The 14,618-nt window shown below is 51.6% G+C and overlaps 1 protein-coding gene across 1 annotated transcript; it reads right to left on the reverse strand.

Moving 5' to 3' along the window:
• Nucleotides 1-2,665: 2,665 nt before the first annotated feature.
• slc25a10a (solute carrier family 25 member 10a) lies at nt 2,666-13,868 on the reverse strand. Its single transcript, XM_006635231.3, has 11 exons — nt 13,348-13,868; nt 10,843-10,962; nt 8,739-8,853; nt 8,607-8,655; nt 7,226-7,267; nt 6,357-6,400; nt 6,057-6,127; nt 5,458-5,550; nt 5,249-5,326; nt 4,940-4,996; nt 2,666-4,677 (listed from the first exon to the last, which is right to left on the reverse strand). Exons 1-11 carry the CDS (start codon nt 13,435-13,437, stop codon nt 4,576-4,578), a joined length of 861 nt encoding a protein of 286 aa, XP_006635294.1. The 5' UTR covers nt 13,438-13,868; the 3' UTR covers nt 2,666-4,575.
• Nucleotides 13,869-14,618: the final 750 nt, after the last annotated feature.

Genomic DNA, 14,618 nt, shown 5'->3' on the forward strand with positions numbered 1-14,618 from the left:
GAGAGAAATGTTTTTCAAAGAGATAATAAAGGGGAAGATAAATCCCACTTATTTCATAATCATTGGCCAGAAGGCAACAGGCTTAGGTGAATTCATGTTCTGGTGTTTCATCATTTTTAATTAAAACTGAAGAGCAGTTATGTGCTCCTAATATGCTCCCATCTTCCCAAAGGCAGTTCCCTTGCTCAGACACCCTTCAGAGCGGCTCTCCTGTCAGCCCTTGGCGCTGTGCTCCCTTCCCCCAGCTGGCCTTATAAGGCAACGCTGCGATCGGAGGTCCGGGGAGGAGGGCATTCCGATGGGGTTTAATTGCTCCGAGGTATTTCAGTGGTTCAGCTGTGAGAAATTTGCCAGACCTCCTGCTTTGTCGGGGTCGGAGGCTGGGGGTGGTCTCAGGTGATCTCACTCCTTCACCACTTTAGAAGATTCATTAAAATGCTCACGATGGCGACAGTCATGACCCAAGAACTGCCCCTTCAGAATTCTAACCTCCATCACTTCAGTGATATTAATAGTAATACCTACAGCTTTACTGCCCTGTTACCCACTTTCTCTGGTCCGAATTGAAGTTAAAACGCACATTCAAGTCTGCATCACACTCGAGGGGAAGTGCTGTAATTGATACCCCATAAACCCCAGCCACCATTAGGAGTGAGAATCTTGCCAGTCCACAATTTTTGGCTATTCTGCGGACAGCAAGTTTCAACTCATGATAACTATCTGGATGCTGATGACAGATCTAAGTATTTGCACACAAACCCCAGCACTGCCCCTAACCTTAACTGCAACCTCACTGCCTCCCACAAGAGCACCAGCCCAGTGATGGAGCTAGGGATTATGGGAGAGCCCTGGACAGTCTGTAAATAGATGCATGGGTGGCTGCTTGGCATGCAGCCTGGCATGTACCTGGCACTGCTTCGAGTCCAAAAACTTAAGATCATCAGCCTGGTAACTTCCAAACTGCTCTGCGGGTGGCCAGCCTCTCTGTGGGGCTTCTCCTTCCACAGCTGAAGACAAGTCCAGAAACAGTGAGACACAGGCAGAGCTGCAAGACTTCACACTCATGGGAGGGGGAGGTCTTGGCTCAAACTGCTCCCCTGGGATGCCTTTAATATTAAGCCATTGCCATCTGAAAAAAAAGAAATAAATACAGGACAGTGATAAAAACTTCAGAGCACTTAAGAGTCCATAAACGACATCGCTGCCTTGCTTATTTAAGATTTTATTGCTCCTGCACGTGTCTTTTGTCATTGAGGGAAAGCAGTGATTATGACACTCCACAGCAGAAATGTCAATGGATTTATGTCCCTTTTTCCTTTAAGTGCTCCAATAAAACTTTAACTACAACTCTAAATCTCTCCAGCAGCATGAGCCTCTCAGGGCAGTTCAAGTAAATCCTGCGTGAGTTAGTGCAAGGACTGGCTGGACTGTGGCACAGACTCGCACAGGTGAAGTACCCACCTCCTGGTGCAACAGGTGTCGGAATAGACTAAATAGAAGAGATCATCTGCTGCTGAAAATCATGGTTCTAGCCACAGTTTGTATGAGGAATACACACATATCTTTTATTCATCATGAAAAACTGTAGGCAGCGATTACATAGAACCAGCTTGTGACATCCTTGTGACCTTAAACAAGGTGACCCCAGGGGTGTGGGAACCCCAGAACTCACAGTGGCGATAATGGACAGTGCAGGTGAATTGATCCCTCTGTTTCAACAGCAGAACCAGTCTCTCCAATCTTGATACCACAACCCAACCACTAGCTACCAGAGTGAGGCCCTCTTGATTCCAGACATACCACTAATTATAGATTTATCCCATGTGACTCTGCATACTACACCACCAGTAATTAAATTAATTAGCTACTGTAGGTGACCCTATTTACAAATGCTAGAGGACCCTTGACAGCCTCAGCCTAACAGGCTGTTACACAGCATTTAAATTGTGTTCAAACTTGTGTACCATCCAGCTGCCCCCAGATACGATAACACCCACACATCCCCATCCCCCTGCCGTTGGGTATGTTAAGACCAGTCAGCATGTCTGCCAGAGAGCAACCTGAGCATCCCAAAAAGTTTTCACAAACTTACCTTGAGCTCCCTGCAGTCTTCCAGAGTATAGACACGCCTGCTGTATCATCCCCTCGGCCTCCCTACGGTTTGGAGAGGCGAGCCACAGCCCTGCTGCCGAGCAGAGCCCTGAAGGATCCAGGAGGAACCAGACAGCAGGAGGAGATAAGTCACCAAGCCCTGTGGTTATTTACAAGGGTTTCTGAATAATCTAAAACGAAGAGCTGCCTGCCTACCAACCTCCTGCCATCTCAGAAACGAAGAAAGTATGGCAGAACACAGCCCTTCGGTGAGAAAAGGCACTTTGCTCTATAGCAGTCGGCTTCAGCTCAGCCCTGAGTGCCGAGAGTGTGGCCAGGCCTGAGTGGAGGATTTCACACATTGATCAAGCCTGAAACTGAGGCAGCGGTAAGCGCGTTCTCCACAAACATGACTGGGATCTCGGATCGCTGTTTCGGAGACTCTGCGGTGAACGGGGTGCTCGCTGTGTGGCTGGGAGGTGACAAGGAGGTGGAGTTGAGAGGGGGCTCAACTCGGGTGAAGTCTCTATGGACTACCTGCTCATGGAAGTCGAAAGAGGAGACAACTCACACAGACATTCGAAGTGTTTTATTTCATTTCCAAAAATCAAGGTTTGTTTCTTTTCTATAATACAAAAGAAAAAACAAAAACAATGACAGCACATGAAAATGACAGCATTATTCTCATCTGCTTGTGTCCCACAATCACAGCTGTTTCTGGACTCACTTCCAGAACAACTCTGTGCCCATAATTTTTCAGAAAAAGATCCCTCAGTTAGATATACTGGCTCACAATCAATATTTAAGAAATCACTCCTGGTCAATCTGAGCCTGTGGTCCTCCTACAGTTTGGAGGAGCTTAAAATAAGCTCTTGGCTATTTTGCTTGGATGTTTTCTAAATTGACGTATAATTCACATCGATAAGACTTTTGCAGTTGCTCAGAGTTTAGACCACTTCCTGGTATCTCTAAACCCAAGCTCACTGGTCTATATGTCCACTGTGTGCATTTGTCTGTGTGCAAAAATATCTAAAATATCTTATAATTCTATTCTGTGAGTTTCAGTCATTCATAACCTGGGTTTCTGTCCCTGGAATGTCCACAGTTGGTCAGAGTCACCCCTGCCCACACTGCACACAGAACAGACTCTGTGCTTGAAGAACTCTCCTCGTTTTTCCAGTTACACAAGTGTTCTAAAAGCACAAAATTTACCAATCCAGTGGTCTAGTGCCAAACCCAGTATTATGGAAACTAGGATATTGCAACAGCACCAGAATTAAAGCATGAAATGAGCCCCTGTAGAAACAAGTCTGAGAAGAGGCACTGTTCTCCTCTCGAGACGCTGGGTCAGGTTCCTGCTGAATAAGTCTGGACTGTACTGCAATAAGTGCTCAAGTGTCACACAGTGCTCCGTCATAGTGTCACACTCCTCTTTCTAGAAGTAGTGCAGCCTAAATAAGCATCAAGGAACACTGGAGCTCATGTCGACAAACCACCTGCATTAGCTCGTACTTCTGAGTGAATGGCCTTCCACTTTTACCCAGCGCAAGTCACACACAGATACTTTCACCTACCGTTGAGATGCAGCTGAACACTGCACCCTGCTGGACATGTCAATTAATGATGAGAATGATTTTCAAACCTGAAAAAAAATTATATACTCTGTCTCCTAAAGATTCAGATGCATGGAGGAGCAAAACTCTAAACTTGCATTGAGAACAAATCTGTTTTTAAGATTGAGCTTTCTAGGTATGTTTACAAAACAGTTCCAATACAATACACTAAACAATATAACTATAACCCAGTGTTTCCTCTAAACCTTTCAGTTTTAAAGAACAACAGAAATGCTGCGTCCAACTACCTAATGATCTACCTTGGCCTCAGTCCCAGTGAAAGCCCAAGCAGGAGCCAAATTAAAGCTCATCGTCACCACTAGAGAAGAGCCGGTTTTACAAAGGACTGTGACTGTGGCTACAGGGATAAGAACAGGGCAGTGTGCTCCAGACTTGCGCCTCCCACTGGCGCCTCCCTGCAGGTGCAGAGCCGAATACCGGCACCTTGACTCCTACAGGAGTTAATTCACCGCCTGCCTGCCATCATGCCTGTGGCTCCAGTCACACACAGCACAGGAAATATAGAGCCTTGTTTCAGACACAACAGCCCCCTATTCATGTCTGCAGCTGCATCCATTTTTAAATGATAGAGAAACATCTACCAAGGCCTACAGCACTTGCAGAAAGATGGGGATTTTGTCTATGAAACAAAGTCTTCCAGCTCACTCCTGGGTCATTTATGAAACACATGGAGGAACTATCTCGCATGTCAGAGTTTGTGCTCCCCTGTCTAGTAACACAGCCATCTCTCGAGGGCAATAATCACACTGCCTGGTGGTGGCGCTCATATCCCGGCGGCAGTGAGGAGGAGATAGTGGCAGTGGAGGGGGAGGGGGGGTCCAGCAGTCTAGAGTCAGAGGTGAGAGGTCACTCAGGCGATGACAATGATGCCGAAGTTCTTACGCAGTTGCTCCAGGAAGACGAAGGTCAGCACAGTGTGAGGGACCAATCGGATCGCAGCTGGAACGAAGCCCTGCGACGGGATTGGAGGAGAACAGTCACTGCTCGGTCATGCCGCCCAGCATGCCGAGACGCTCTAACTGGCACCCGTTTCAGGCTGGGGTGTACAAGGCAACACCAGATACTGCCCCATTTTACACTCATGTTACTGTACGCAAAGATACAAAGGCAGTTGTCTAAAGAGTAATGGCGGCCTTGCACTGACAGAAAATCACGGTTTCTTGTCGCTCACTAGGTCTCCCTCTGATGCCAATGACCCTGATCGGGACCGTTACCTTGTAGAAAGCCAGGGGCCCCAGCTTCGCCGTCTCCATCACGCAGTGCATCACTCCCTGCAACACAGAGCACAGTGACCCTCAGCACATCTCCTTCCGCTGCCCTGCCGGGGATACAGCCCATTCACATGCAAGACCTACAACCCTGACCACACGGTCACCCCAATCTCAGACAGCAGGTGGCGCTTGAGCCTGAAAACCTGCTGCCCCAGCCCCCCCTAATTTGAGCAGTACTGCAGACAACACAGGTCATACATAAAAAAAAACATGTCTTTGGGATTCATTTTCACATTTCCTTGCTCTCCTCACCCTGTATTCCCCCTTGGAGTTCATCAGTCTGGTCTTCATCACGTCCAGAGGCTGGCAGAGGAACGTAGCACAGCCACCCTGTACAGGAGAGACAGGAACGTGGTTGAGAGATCAAAGACCAGCATCGCAAGAAGAGGACTGGCTGGGGGGCAGAGCGCTGCTCAGCGTGAAGTCTCTGAAATGGAGTTGCTGGCAGAGGTCGGGCTCACCGCAATAAAGCTGGCCAGGAAGTGAGTGAAGATGTTGTCTGAGAGGAGGCCGGTGCCCAGGACCAGCTGCTTGGCCTGGTCATAGCAGGACAACTAGAAAACACAGAAGACAGCACACAGACCACGAGACAGGGGATCAGTTCAACTGGCCGTCTGAAGAGAAGAAAATAATGCCTGTTTCTGGAAGCACTTTACAAAAAGCTTCCAGAAGCACTTCATTTAAAAAAGGCAAAAAAATTTAGTCATTTCATTTTAATACAGACACTAGAAGTCTACTTCTAATTATTTTCATGTAGGTTTATTGGAGTCTGAAGCACATAACTGAAGCTGAAGTCAAGTAATTCCTTCTTGTATCCTGTGGTTCGTGTCTCACTGTTCATTCTGGAGCAATCCGCTGGTTTGACTATCAGAAACGTCAAGGAGCCTGGATACTTTGATCAGGTCCTCTCGTAGTCTTTTCTATTCAAGACGTTCCTTCTCGACCAGGAACACACATGTACACATGTAAAAATCTCCTCATCACTTAGCTTCTATCAGCCAAACGGGCTCGATGGGTCCAGTGTGACTTTGCTTGGTCTCTCGGAGCAGCAGACACCTACCTGCCCCACTGTGACCAGAGCTCCCCTGCTGGAGGCCATGGTAGCTCCAGAGAACAGCTTCCTCAGCCCCTCTGTACAGACAAGAGCAGAGATGGGCTGAGACGCCAGGCAGCCCCTCAGTGCGCATCCAGACATGCTGTTCCCCAGGCCGCCAGCTACCCCTCTTCAGGCCACTGTCTCCACACACTGCAGTCCAGCTCCCACCCAGACTAGGCCACTGCTCACACCCCACACAGCCCCCACCTTCCAACCAGCTTCACCCCCACCCCAGTCCCCACACCTCCCGTCCTGCAACCTTACCTTCCCGCCAGACTCGGAACATCCCGTCCAGGGCGTGGGCATAGCTGGGAGACAGAGAGACAGGACCTTTTAGACCACAGGGGCACCAGCGCTCAGCCGCAGCGGGGAACAGGCAGAGGAGCGCCGGTCCACAGCCCTGTCCCCATTGCGCCGCGAGCCAGCGTATCACACTGGAAAGCCTCAGGCTCATTAGTAAAAGAAACATTTCTCCATTTTCAGTGCGGTCTGAAGGGACATGCCTGATACAGCCAAGGCTGAACACCGCTGGACCTCCTTCCGCTTCCACTGGCCTCCCCTCCTCCCACCACTGCTTGCTGGTGACGAATCCTTTCGTCCTTTAACTGGTGTTCAGAGGCAAAAACCAGCCTCCTACATTGCTAGGCAACGCGACACCAAGCTCCACCATTGGCTGCTTCAGGGTCACATGAGAGTGACATCATCAAGACAGAAGAAGTTTTACTTGACGTGTTTCTATGCAACTCATTTTAAGATGAGATCACCACCTCTGCTGCCTCTTGGTTACTCTTTAACTTCAGAGGACACAGCATGATGCTTGACAGAAATAAGTCTAGTTTTTTCCCCATTTGCAACCTGCCTTATGTTAAGGTCTCATTTAATTTATATATACTCAACTGCAAAATCCCCCAGCTCTTGTTTCTGTCTCTGGACAGGTCTTGGATGTGGAGACCTGCTCCCAGGTCATGCAGAGATGCTGGCAAGTGTCTGCTGTCACTCCCTGAACAACAAACGGACTGACTGAGGAGGGACTGAAAAGCGGCTCTTTGTCTTTAGCAGTTTGGGTGTCTTTAGTTGTTAAAGTGGTCTTGACCTGGCTCAGAGGCTGGTGTTTGGGGGATAAGAACACTTACTTTCTCCTCAGGTGTGCAGGAAGTTTAACATCATTCTGCATCCTGGAAAAAGAAGAAACAACAGTTAAACTTCACAAAATGTGGTCAGAACCAGCACAAAAATCTCTGCTTAAATTAATCACAGATGTTGACATTTTAGAAAAGTTATGTCACATAATTTCAGAAAGTTTGCATGGGTGCAGTTCTATGTGTGATTTCTTCAGCATGCTGTACTACAGCGGGCACTGCTGGGGACAGCCTCAGGGACCACACGGGTGGCCTAGCGTGGGGTAACACTGACATCTTGTGGAGCAGAGCTGAACTACATCTGTAGTGCTATTTGCTGACAGTGTATTATTGACCATGTTCTTCCACTGCTAAATGCTCTCTGTCCCCAGAATACACGGCAGCAGTAGGCAGACCTGACATCTGCAATGTCCACTGTAAACAATTGGGACCCAGTCTGTGCATGATATTTCTACAAGCACCCCAGAGCTCCCAGAGCTCACACAGGGGTTAGTGGCCCCACACTGCTCCTCTGTTCATGAAGCAGACAGGTCTGCTGGACTGGTAATGATGGAAAAACACCAGGAGCCCTTCAGGGTGTGCGTCTCCTCCTCTCAGCCCAGCTGTGTGCAGTTCTGTCTGGCGAGGCCGAGGCAGCCCAGATGAGCTCCAGGTGACGGCTGGACAGGGGCTCTTTTGCACGTCTGTGAATCATTTATATCTGTTCTTCAAGAAATGCAATGTGTGAATTGAAGCTCCTGCATGAATTATGGCACTGAATGGTGAAACAAATGTATGGGATTATCCGGGTGATGGTGGAGGTGGGGAAGGGTCAGCAGAGTTTCTTGATGGATCTAAGCCAGACTGGACCTGCTGCAGCTCAGTCCACAAGCAGACTTCTCCTCGCGAGTCACTCCGATCAGCCCTGGAGCCCCTCTGCTGCTCTTCCCAGCTCGAGTGGTTCACAGCCACGTGTCAAGTGCCAGACTGAAAGCAGCACTAGAGCAACAATGAATCACCCTGCTTAATCAGTGACAGCTGCACCCTCCCTCTGACCACATGCCCAGCTGAAGCAAACAGAGCAATTAAACCTGTCTGCAAGATGCTGTGCAGAGCCCTGCTGGCAGACGGACAGCCCGCAAGGCCAGAGCCCACACACAGCACTGCTGGCCTCTGGTCCACCGCCTGCTCCAGGGACAGGCGAGAGGACGTACTCACAACTAACACAACTCAAGACACTTGGACAGTTGATCCCTCAGCTAAAATTCACTGTTCATTTAACATGTTTCCTGTCATAACAGTGACCATCACTGCGTATTGTGTGTGACGCAGGGACCTGTGGTCTGGCACAGCCCCCGAGTCCCAGGCTCCCTCTACGTCGTCCCAGGTGCCCTACCTGACGTTGACCATGTCTGCAGGCGTGCCGATGAAGCCTCCAGTGAATCCTGCAGGGGAAGAGATGAGTGAGACCCCCTGCAGTCTGGCCGAGCGCCTGCATGATGGACAGTTACACTAGGGGGCGCTGTACCTCCAAAGGCTCCCAGCAGCACTTTCTGGTAGAAGGGAAGAGGGCCCTGGCTCCCACTGCACACCCAGTCTCGCACAGTCTCGTAGATGGCAAACCGTGTCAGGGAGTAGGTCATCTGGAGGGAGTGAGAGAGCAGGAAGCACCAAGTCAGCAGCCATTCCCACTGCATCCCTGCTGCAACAGCCAGGCACGATTTCAGCACACAGGCCGATGGCAGCAGTTCCTTTATGCTGTGCCCACTTCCCACCACAAGAGGGAGACATTCCACAGTACAATGAACAGACAGCCAACAGCTGGAAAAGGCCACTGCAGCTGTGCTGCGCCACACACCCAGGTGTGTCTCAAGTCTCCACCAAGCTGCCGCCCCTGAGCGGAGAGCCACAGGCTCTGCAAGTAAGCAGAGAGACAGGGGCGTGTGGGAGAGGACAAATCTGCGATGCAGATGATAAGATAAGATAACAAGTAATAGGTTTATTCCATGCTGAAAAAAAGAAGAAGGAAAACAACGTCTCGGCCGTGGGCTGTTCCTCACACCTGAAGAAGGCTCCACGGCCGAAACGTTGTGTTTTCTTTCTTCTTTTTTTCAGCATGGAATAAACTTATTACTTGTTCCTAAGATAAGATCACTTTATTGGCCATATACAAGTTCTTGCATTAGGAAATTGTCTTTTCGCAGACCCCAGCTTGCTCTCCATGAGACACAGACAGGGACAGAAGCCTGGGGTCAGAGCGCAGGGTCAGCCATTGTACAGCGCCCCTGGAGCAGTTGGGGTGAAGGGCCTTGCTCAGGGGCCCAACGGAATAGGATTCCTCTGCCAGCTGCAGGATTTGAACTGGCAACCTTCCAGCCACAGGCACAGATCCTTAGCCACAGAGCCACCAATCCGACCCGATGATGATCACGCCAACAGGAAGCAAATTCCATTAAGCACTTTTCGCCATGTAAGTGTATTGCATTTTCTGAAACAGCATAAATAAGCTCTAAGTGTAAAATATTCATAAACCAAACCTTCAAATGCCTTCTAGAAAATCTAAAGCTTGCATGCTGTGATAAATGTAGCACAGCAGCCAAGGGTTTGTAGCTGTGGCCCTTCTCTGGCGGGGCTGTGGCTCACTGGCGACACCTCCTGGCCATGAGCAGCACTGCCTGCTCACACAGATCAGTGCTTCCCTGCCTCTTGACCGACACAGACAAGCATGCGGCATTCCTGTGAAAATGTTCTTCATCTTAGTTCATCTGCTCTATTGCATTAGAGTTCAATCAACAGTTTACACTCCAAAATAGGAAGTGGCATCAATTCACATCTAAACTGTCTCTCCAGGGTTTAGTGCTCTCACCTGCTGCGTGTTGGATGACATCTGGAATACAGACCCTATCCCTGATGCACACTGCCTGAGCTCCAGGCCCAGAACCAGAGCCCTGCTCAGTGGAAACAAGTGCACCCGAGCAGAGGGGACTGTTCAGCTGTCCCACAGCACTTCTGAGCCCTATATAAACAGCAGCCTTCTAAATGAACACCTGCATGATGGGTAAATAGCAGTCTAGCAGATCCTATTGGGTTTGTCTGCTCCTCTTTGTGCTTGGTGTTGTGAGATATATATATATATCTCTGCATCAGAGCTACTCACTTCAGAACTGCTGGGATCTGAACATCACGAGACCCCAAACACACACACTCTCTCACTGCACTCCGCTGCCAGGCCAGCTGACACGATCACAAACCTGCCATCTTTCCAAACTAAGAGAGAAACAAAGAGAGGGGGGGGCTACACACTCCGGGAGAGACACAGAAACAACGTGAGCAGAATCCCAGGGGTGGAGGGGGAAGGTACAGGTGTGGGAGGAGAGAAACTCAGGACAAACTATTACTGACTGCTGGGAAACAGGAGAGCAGCTCAGAGCGAGCGGATTAATACTCTGAGCTGCTTTCCCACAGGAGCAAAGTCTGTCCGACTGGCCGCACTGCTGCTCCAACGGTGGTGATGCTTTGTTGGAAATGCTTGCGTCTCCGCCTCTCTGCGCCCCCAGTTCTCCTGTGGGGGTTCACGTCGTGAACGAGCCCTACAGCTGCAGCCCTGAGGGGAAGAGCCCCGAGACACGCACCTGCCTGCAGAGCGAGGCGGTGAGGCCGTTGTACAGAGCCAGGACGCCATCCTGGCGGATCACATGCAGCGCCATGCCCGTCATCCGCATCTTCACTTCCTGCTGCGTCTGCAGGTGCACCTGTGGGCACAGCAAGCGGGCGGGGCGTTACTGCGGAAAATAAGCACAGGCCTGTAGAGCTCAGAAGGAAAAGCAGGTCATAGCTCAAGCACAAAAGGAATAACGCCAGCTCTGTGCCACGCAGCAGGACAGCGGCACACCTGGCGTTTCTTCTCACGGCTCTTTTTAAAAGCCATCGCCACCAGTTTGCTGCTTTCCTGCTGTCAAAGCCTGTATACTGAGCGACAAGCCTTCTCACTTCGAGCTGCAGCTATTCACAAAGTCCTTGACAGAAAAACCCCAAATCTTTGTAACAGGTGCATTTTATGGAACAGGTATGCACGCAGGGCAGTAGAGTGTGTCATCAGCACTGAAGCCTGTAAAATCTGGGCTCATGCCTTGCACCAGGTTTATGGCGCCTGTCTTGTCGGATTGTGTCCCATTTCTCTGGCAGAGCCTGGACAAGCATGTGCCTGTTTACTGGTTTCTGATGCTACATGTCATCCCAGCTCATCCCACACACGGTAATGGGCTCAAGTCTGTCCAGCAGGCAGTCCGTAGCATGGCTGGTGCAGTCTGGCTCCCTCCAGTCACTGAAAGCACAGTTCTACAGCAACTCGACTCTCCTGCCCAGACCAGCACACCTGGGCCTCCCCAGCGCTCATTCGAGGTGTCTGAGGCTGGAGGTCTCTGGCCCACAGCCTGGCACTCGGAGGCGATGTCCTGCCAGGCTGAAGACTGCTGGCTGTGAACTCCGGTCCTCACCAGGCTAGACAATCACCTCCTCACCTGAACCTAATCAGCTCTGGCTGGCAAGGGGATTGAGAGCTTTCCGGATATATTCCACACCTAAAAGCCCAACTAATTCTAGCCAGAGGAACACAGATCATTGCACCTTTTGCATTTTTTTAAATTGTGGTACTTTCAGGCACTTCAAATGTGCTAAATGCAAACAACAAATGCCATGAATATTTTAATGTTGAAACCTGAAGGTGATAAATTATAGCTGAGCTGACTTAGTTACCCCAGTATCAGTGGTTGGGTTGCTGTACAGGCTGGCAGTAACAAAGACTCTGTCCCTTTAAGCCCTGCGTCTCAGCCAGCCTGCATGTGATTCAGCAAACTGTCTGCTTGCCTCAGCTCCTACCCAAGTAGGACAAAGTTCACTTTTACGAGTGCAGTGGCCCCATTCACTTCCATTCTCTTCTGCGCCCCCTGTCTCCAAGTCAGAGTTCAGCACTTGTTCCAGTGGCCACTTGGTCACTGAGAGGCCAGACTGCCCTGCAGTCCAGTTAACCCCTCTCCTGCCCTGGCCTGCCCTCAGACCCCATGCACATGTGGTGGACAGTCTTACAGGTCTGCTGGCCAGTACCCCAGCAGATTGAAGCAGGAAGAGCAGACCCGAGCCCTGCACCCAGGACTGCAGGAGGGAAGCACTACTCCTCCTCTGGCCACAGGAACACAGCCTCTCCCACACAAGCCACTGGTCTGACCACCGGGACAGTCTGCTGCAGTGCCCACAGACACCGTCCTGTTGCCAAGCACAAGGCTGGCGCAGCCCGGTGGTCCGAGGGATCGGAGATCAGGATTCCCTGGGAAAGGGGCAGAGAGACAGCCAGAGGCATTCAGCTCTGGGAGTCTCCCAGCTGGACTGGGGCTCCTTACAGACTAAATATTGCCATGGAGACAGGAGCCGGCCGCCTGGCCTTGCGCAGGGTTCGAGCTAAAGATCTGTGCCCTGATTGCACTGCTGGGGCAATCTATAATACCCCAAGGGCAGGAGGACACTCATTTAACACATCGGTTCTCTGTGCAAGGGCAAGAGCAGAAGCACACAGCAGTGGCTATTAAACACTCTGGAGACAGGTCTGTCCCAATCACTTCAGCGGAGAGCACCTTGCGACATCACTGCACTTGTTGCAGAGTCTGTGTGCATTCGGCTATGACCTTCCCCGCACAGCCAGATGACTGCAGGCCTCGTTAGCGCCACTGGGTAACTTGGGCACACCAGTCTGGTCCGTCCCTGATGCACGTTCATAGCCCCCAGAAGAATCACGGATTTTATCGTTAAGGGGGAAGGAATATCGGCTCATGTCACACCGAGACGGCAGTTAACTACATTACTGCTGTGAGAGCGCTTGTGTTGCGTCCGCAGCCGGGAAACGGATCCTGCAACGTTGCACCCGCGAGACACGTCACTGCACGAGCAGCCCTGGCTTCGAACCCGGGCAGAGGCCGCGCGAGCGACAGCAGGCCGCACGGGAGGGCACGAGGACGCGGAGCCGGCCGGACAGGGGTGCTGGCGGGGACGCTATGCGGGCACGCCGGGGCAGCGGCCCTGCGGACCCCGGGCCGGACCCGCGGACGGGCGAGCTCTCGCTCAGACAGGCGGCGCCGCTGCGTTACCTTCAGAAGGTCCAGAGGGTGGGTGCAGCACGCAGCCCCACAGGAGGCCAGGCCCCCGAAATACCACCTGGACACCCTCTTTTCAGCCATGGCGAGTCCTCCTCCGGCGTGCTCTCTTTCTCCGTTGAGCTGGGCTTGAAAGGGCGGACCTGCGCTCGCTCGGCAGCGCTGCGCACACTGTAATTAATAACCTCCTGTAGTTAATCTTCAAACCTCCTCTGACTGGCTTGATGTCCCCCAGCCCGCACAGAAAAAAGCATGTTTGAACTCGGAATCAGTTCGGCAAGCGCAGGGAGAAAACACGCACGCAAACAGCCCAGCTCAGCCAATCTGGCAGCAGGCTCAGGAACTGCCTCCCCGGTGCAGATCTACCCCAATCAAAGGCTGTCCGGATTACAATGTATTCCCTCTGTGCCTGAGAACCCAGCACGTCTCTCTCCTTTCTGTCTCCCGCATTGTATCGCTTCAGCCGTGCAGCGAGCCGGAGGTACACTCAGCGCAGCCCCCTCGGCCCGCCCCTCGCTCTTAAAGAGACACGCAGCTGAAATCACCAGAGAGCCATCGGCTCTCTCCCTCGCTACTGAGGGACAAAAGCCCTGCGCAGCGACCCCTCCCCTCCCCCTTTAAAAAGCTTTAGCCCCATGCTTTCCAAATCCTCCCTGGCACGTCTCTCCAGGGCAGCGGGTTCACGCTCATTGTTCAGGGAAACACTGTAACCGCGCCTCGACTCAGAAGTTTATTCAGGATCCGTGTGAAGCTGCATTCCTATCCTGCCTGTTGTGCGGAGGCACGTTAGCGTTTTGTCAGGAAAGGAAATGTATAATAGTGCTGTGCAGTCACAGCCGGGGGAGCTGCAGACTCTCCTCTCCTGGGCTTCAGGGGTGACCTGAAATCATTCTGTCCCTTGCTTTTCTCCTCCGCTGGGCAGAGGAGAGCGCTGGGAAAGCCACAGACATGACAGGGTGAGACTGGGGCTTGAGGGTAAAGTCGGACTGGAATGGACCGCTGCCCTTGGCCCACATTGGGGTCCTGTCCACTGCTGCACCGGTCCCACCAGCTGTGCAGCACAGACACATGGAAGATCTGATCCAGGGAAGCTGCGGAACCAGGACACCAGGCAGCACTGGAGCACAAGAGAGAAACTCTGTCCCCCCAGACCACAGCACTGGAGCAAGAGAGAGACTCTGTCCCCCCAGACCACAGCACTGGAGCAAGAGAGAGACTCTGTCCCCCCAGACCACAGCACTGGAGCACGAGAGAGACTCTGTCCC

The sequence above is a fragment of the Lepisosteus oculatus genome, chromosome 9 (genome assembly GCF_040954835.1).
Source record: "Lepisosteus oculatus isolate fLepOcu1 chromosome 9, fLepOcu1.hap2, whole genome shotgun sequence".
In the NCBI taxonomy this organism is placed as follows: domain Eukaryota; kingdom Metazoa; phylum Chordata; class Actinopteri; order Semionotiformes; family Lepisosteidae; genus Lepisosteus; species Lepisosteus oculatus.

Excerpts from the sequence above, each read along its gene's own strand:
- slc25a10a (XM_006635231.3), bottom strand. The coding sequence starts at position 13,437 with ATGGCTGAAAAGAGGGTGTCCAGGTGGTATTTCGGGGGCCTGGCCTCC. Across the intron at positions 6,128-6,356 it reads GTTCCGAGTCTGGCGGGAAG|AGGGGCTGAGGAAGCTGTTC; the intron begins GTAAGGTTGCAG and ends TTGTCTGTACAG. Across the intron at positions 5,327-5,457 it reads TCCTGGCCAGCTTTATTGCG|GGTGGCTGTGCTACGTTCCT; the intron begins GTGAGCCCGACC and ends TCTCCTGTACAG.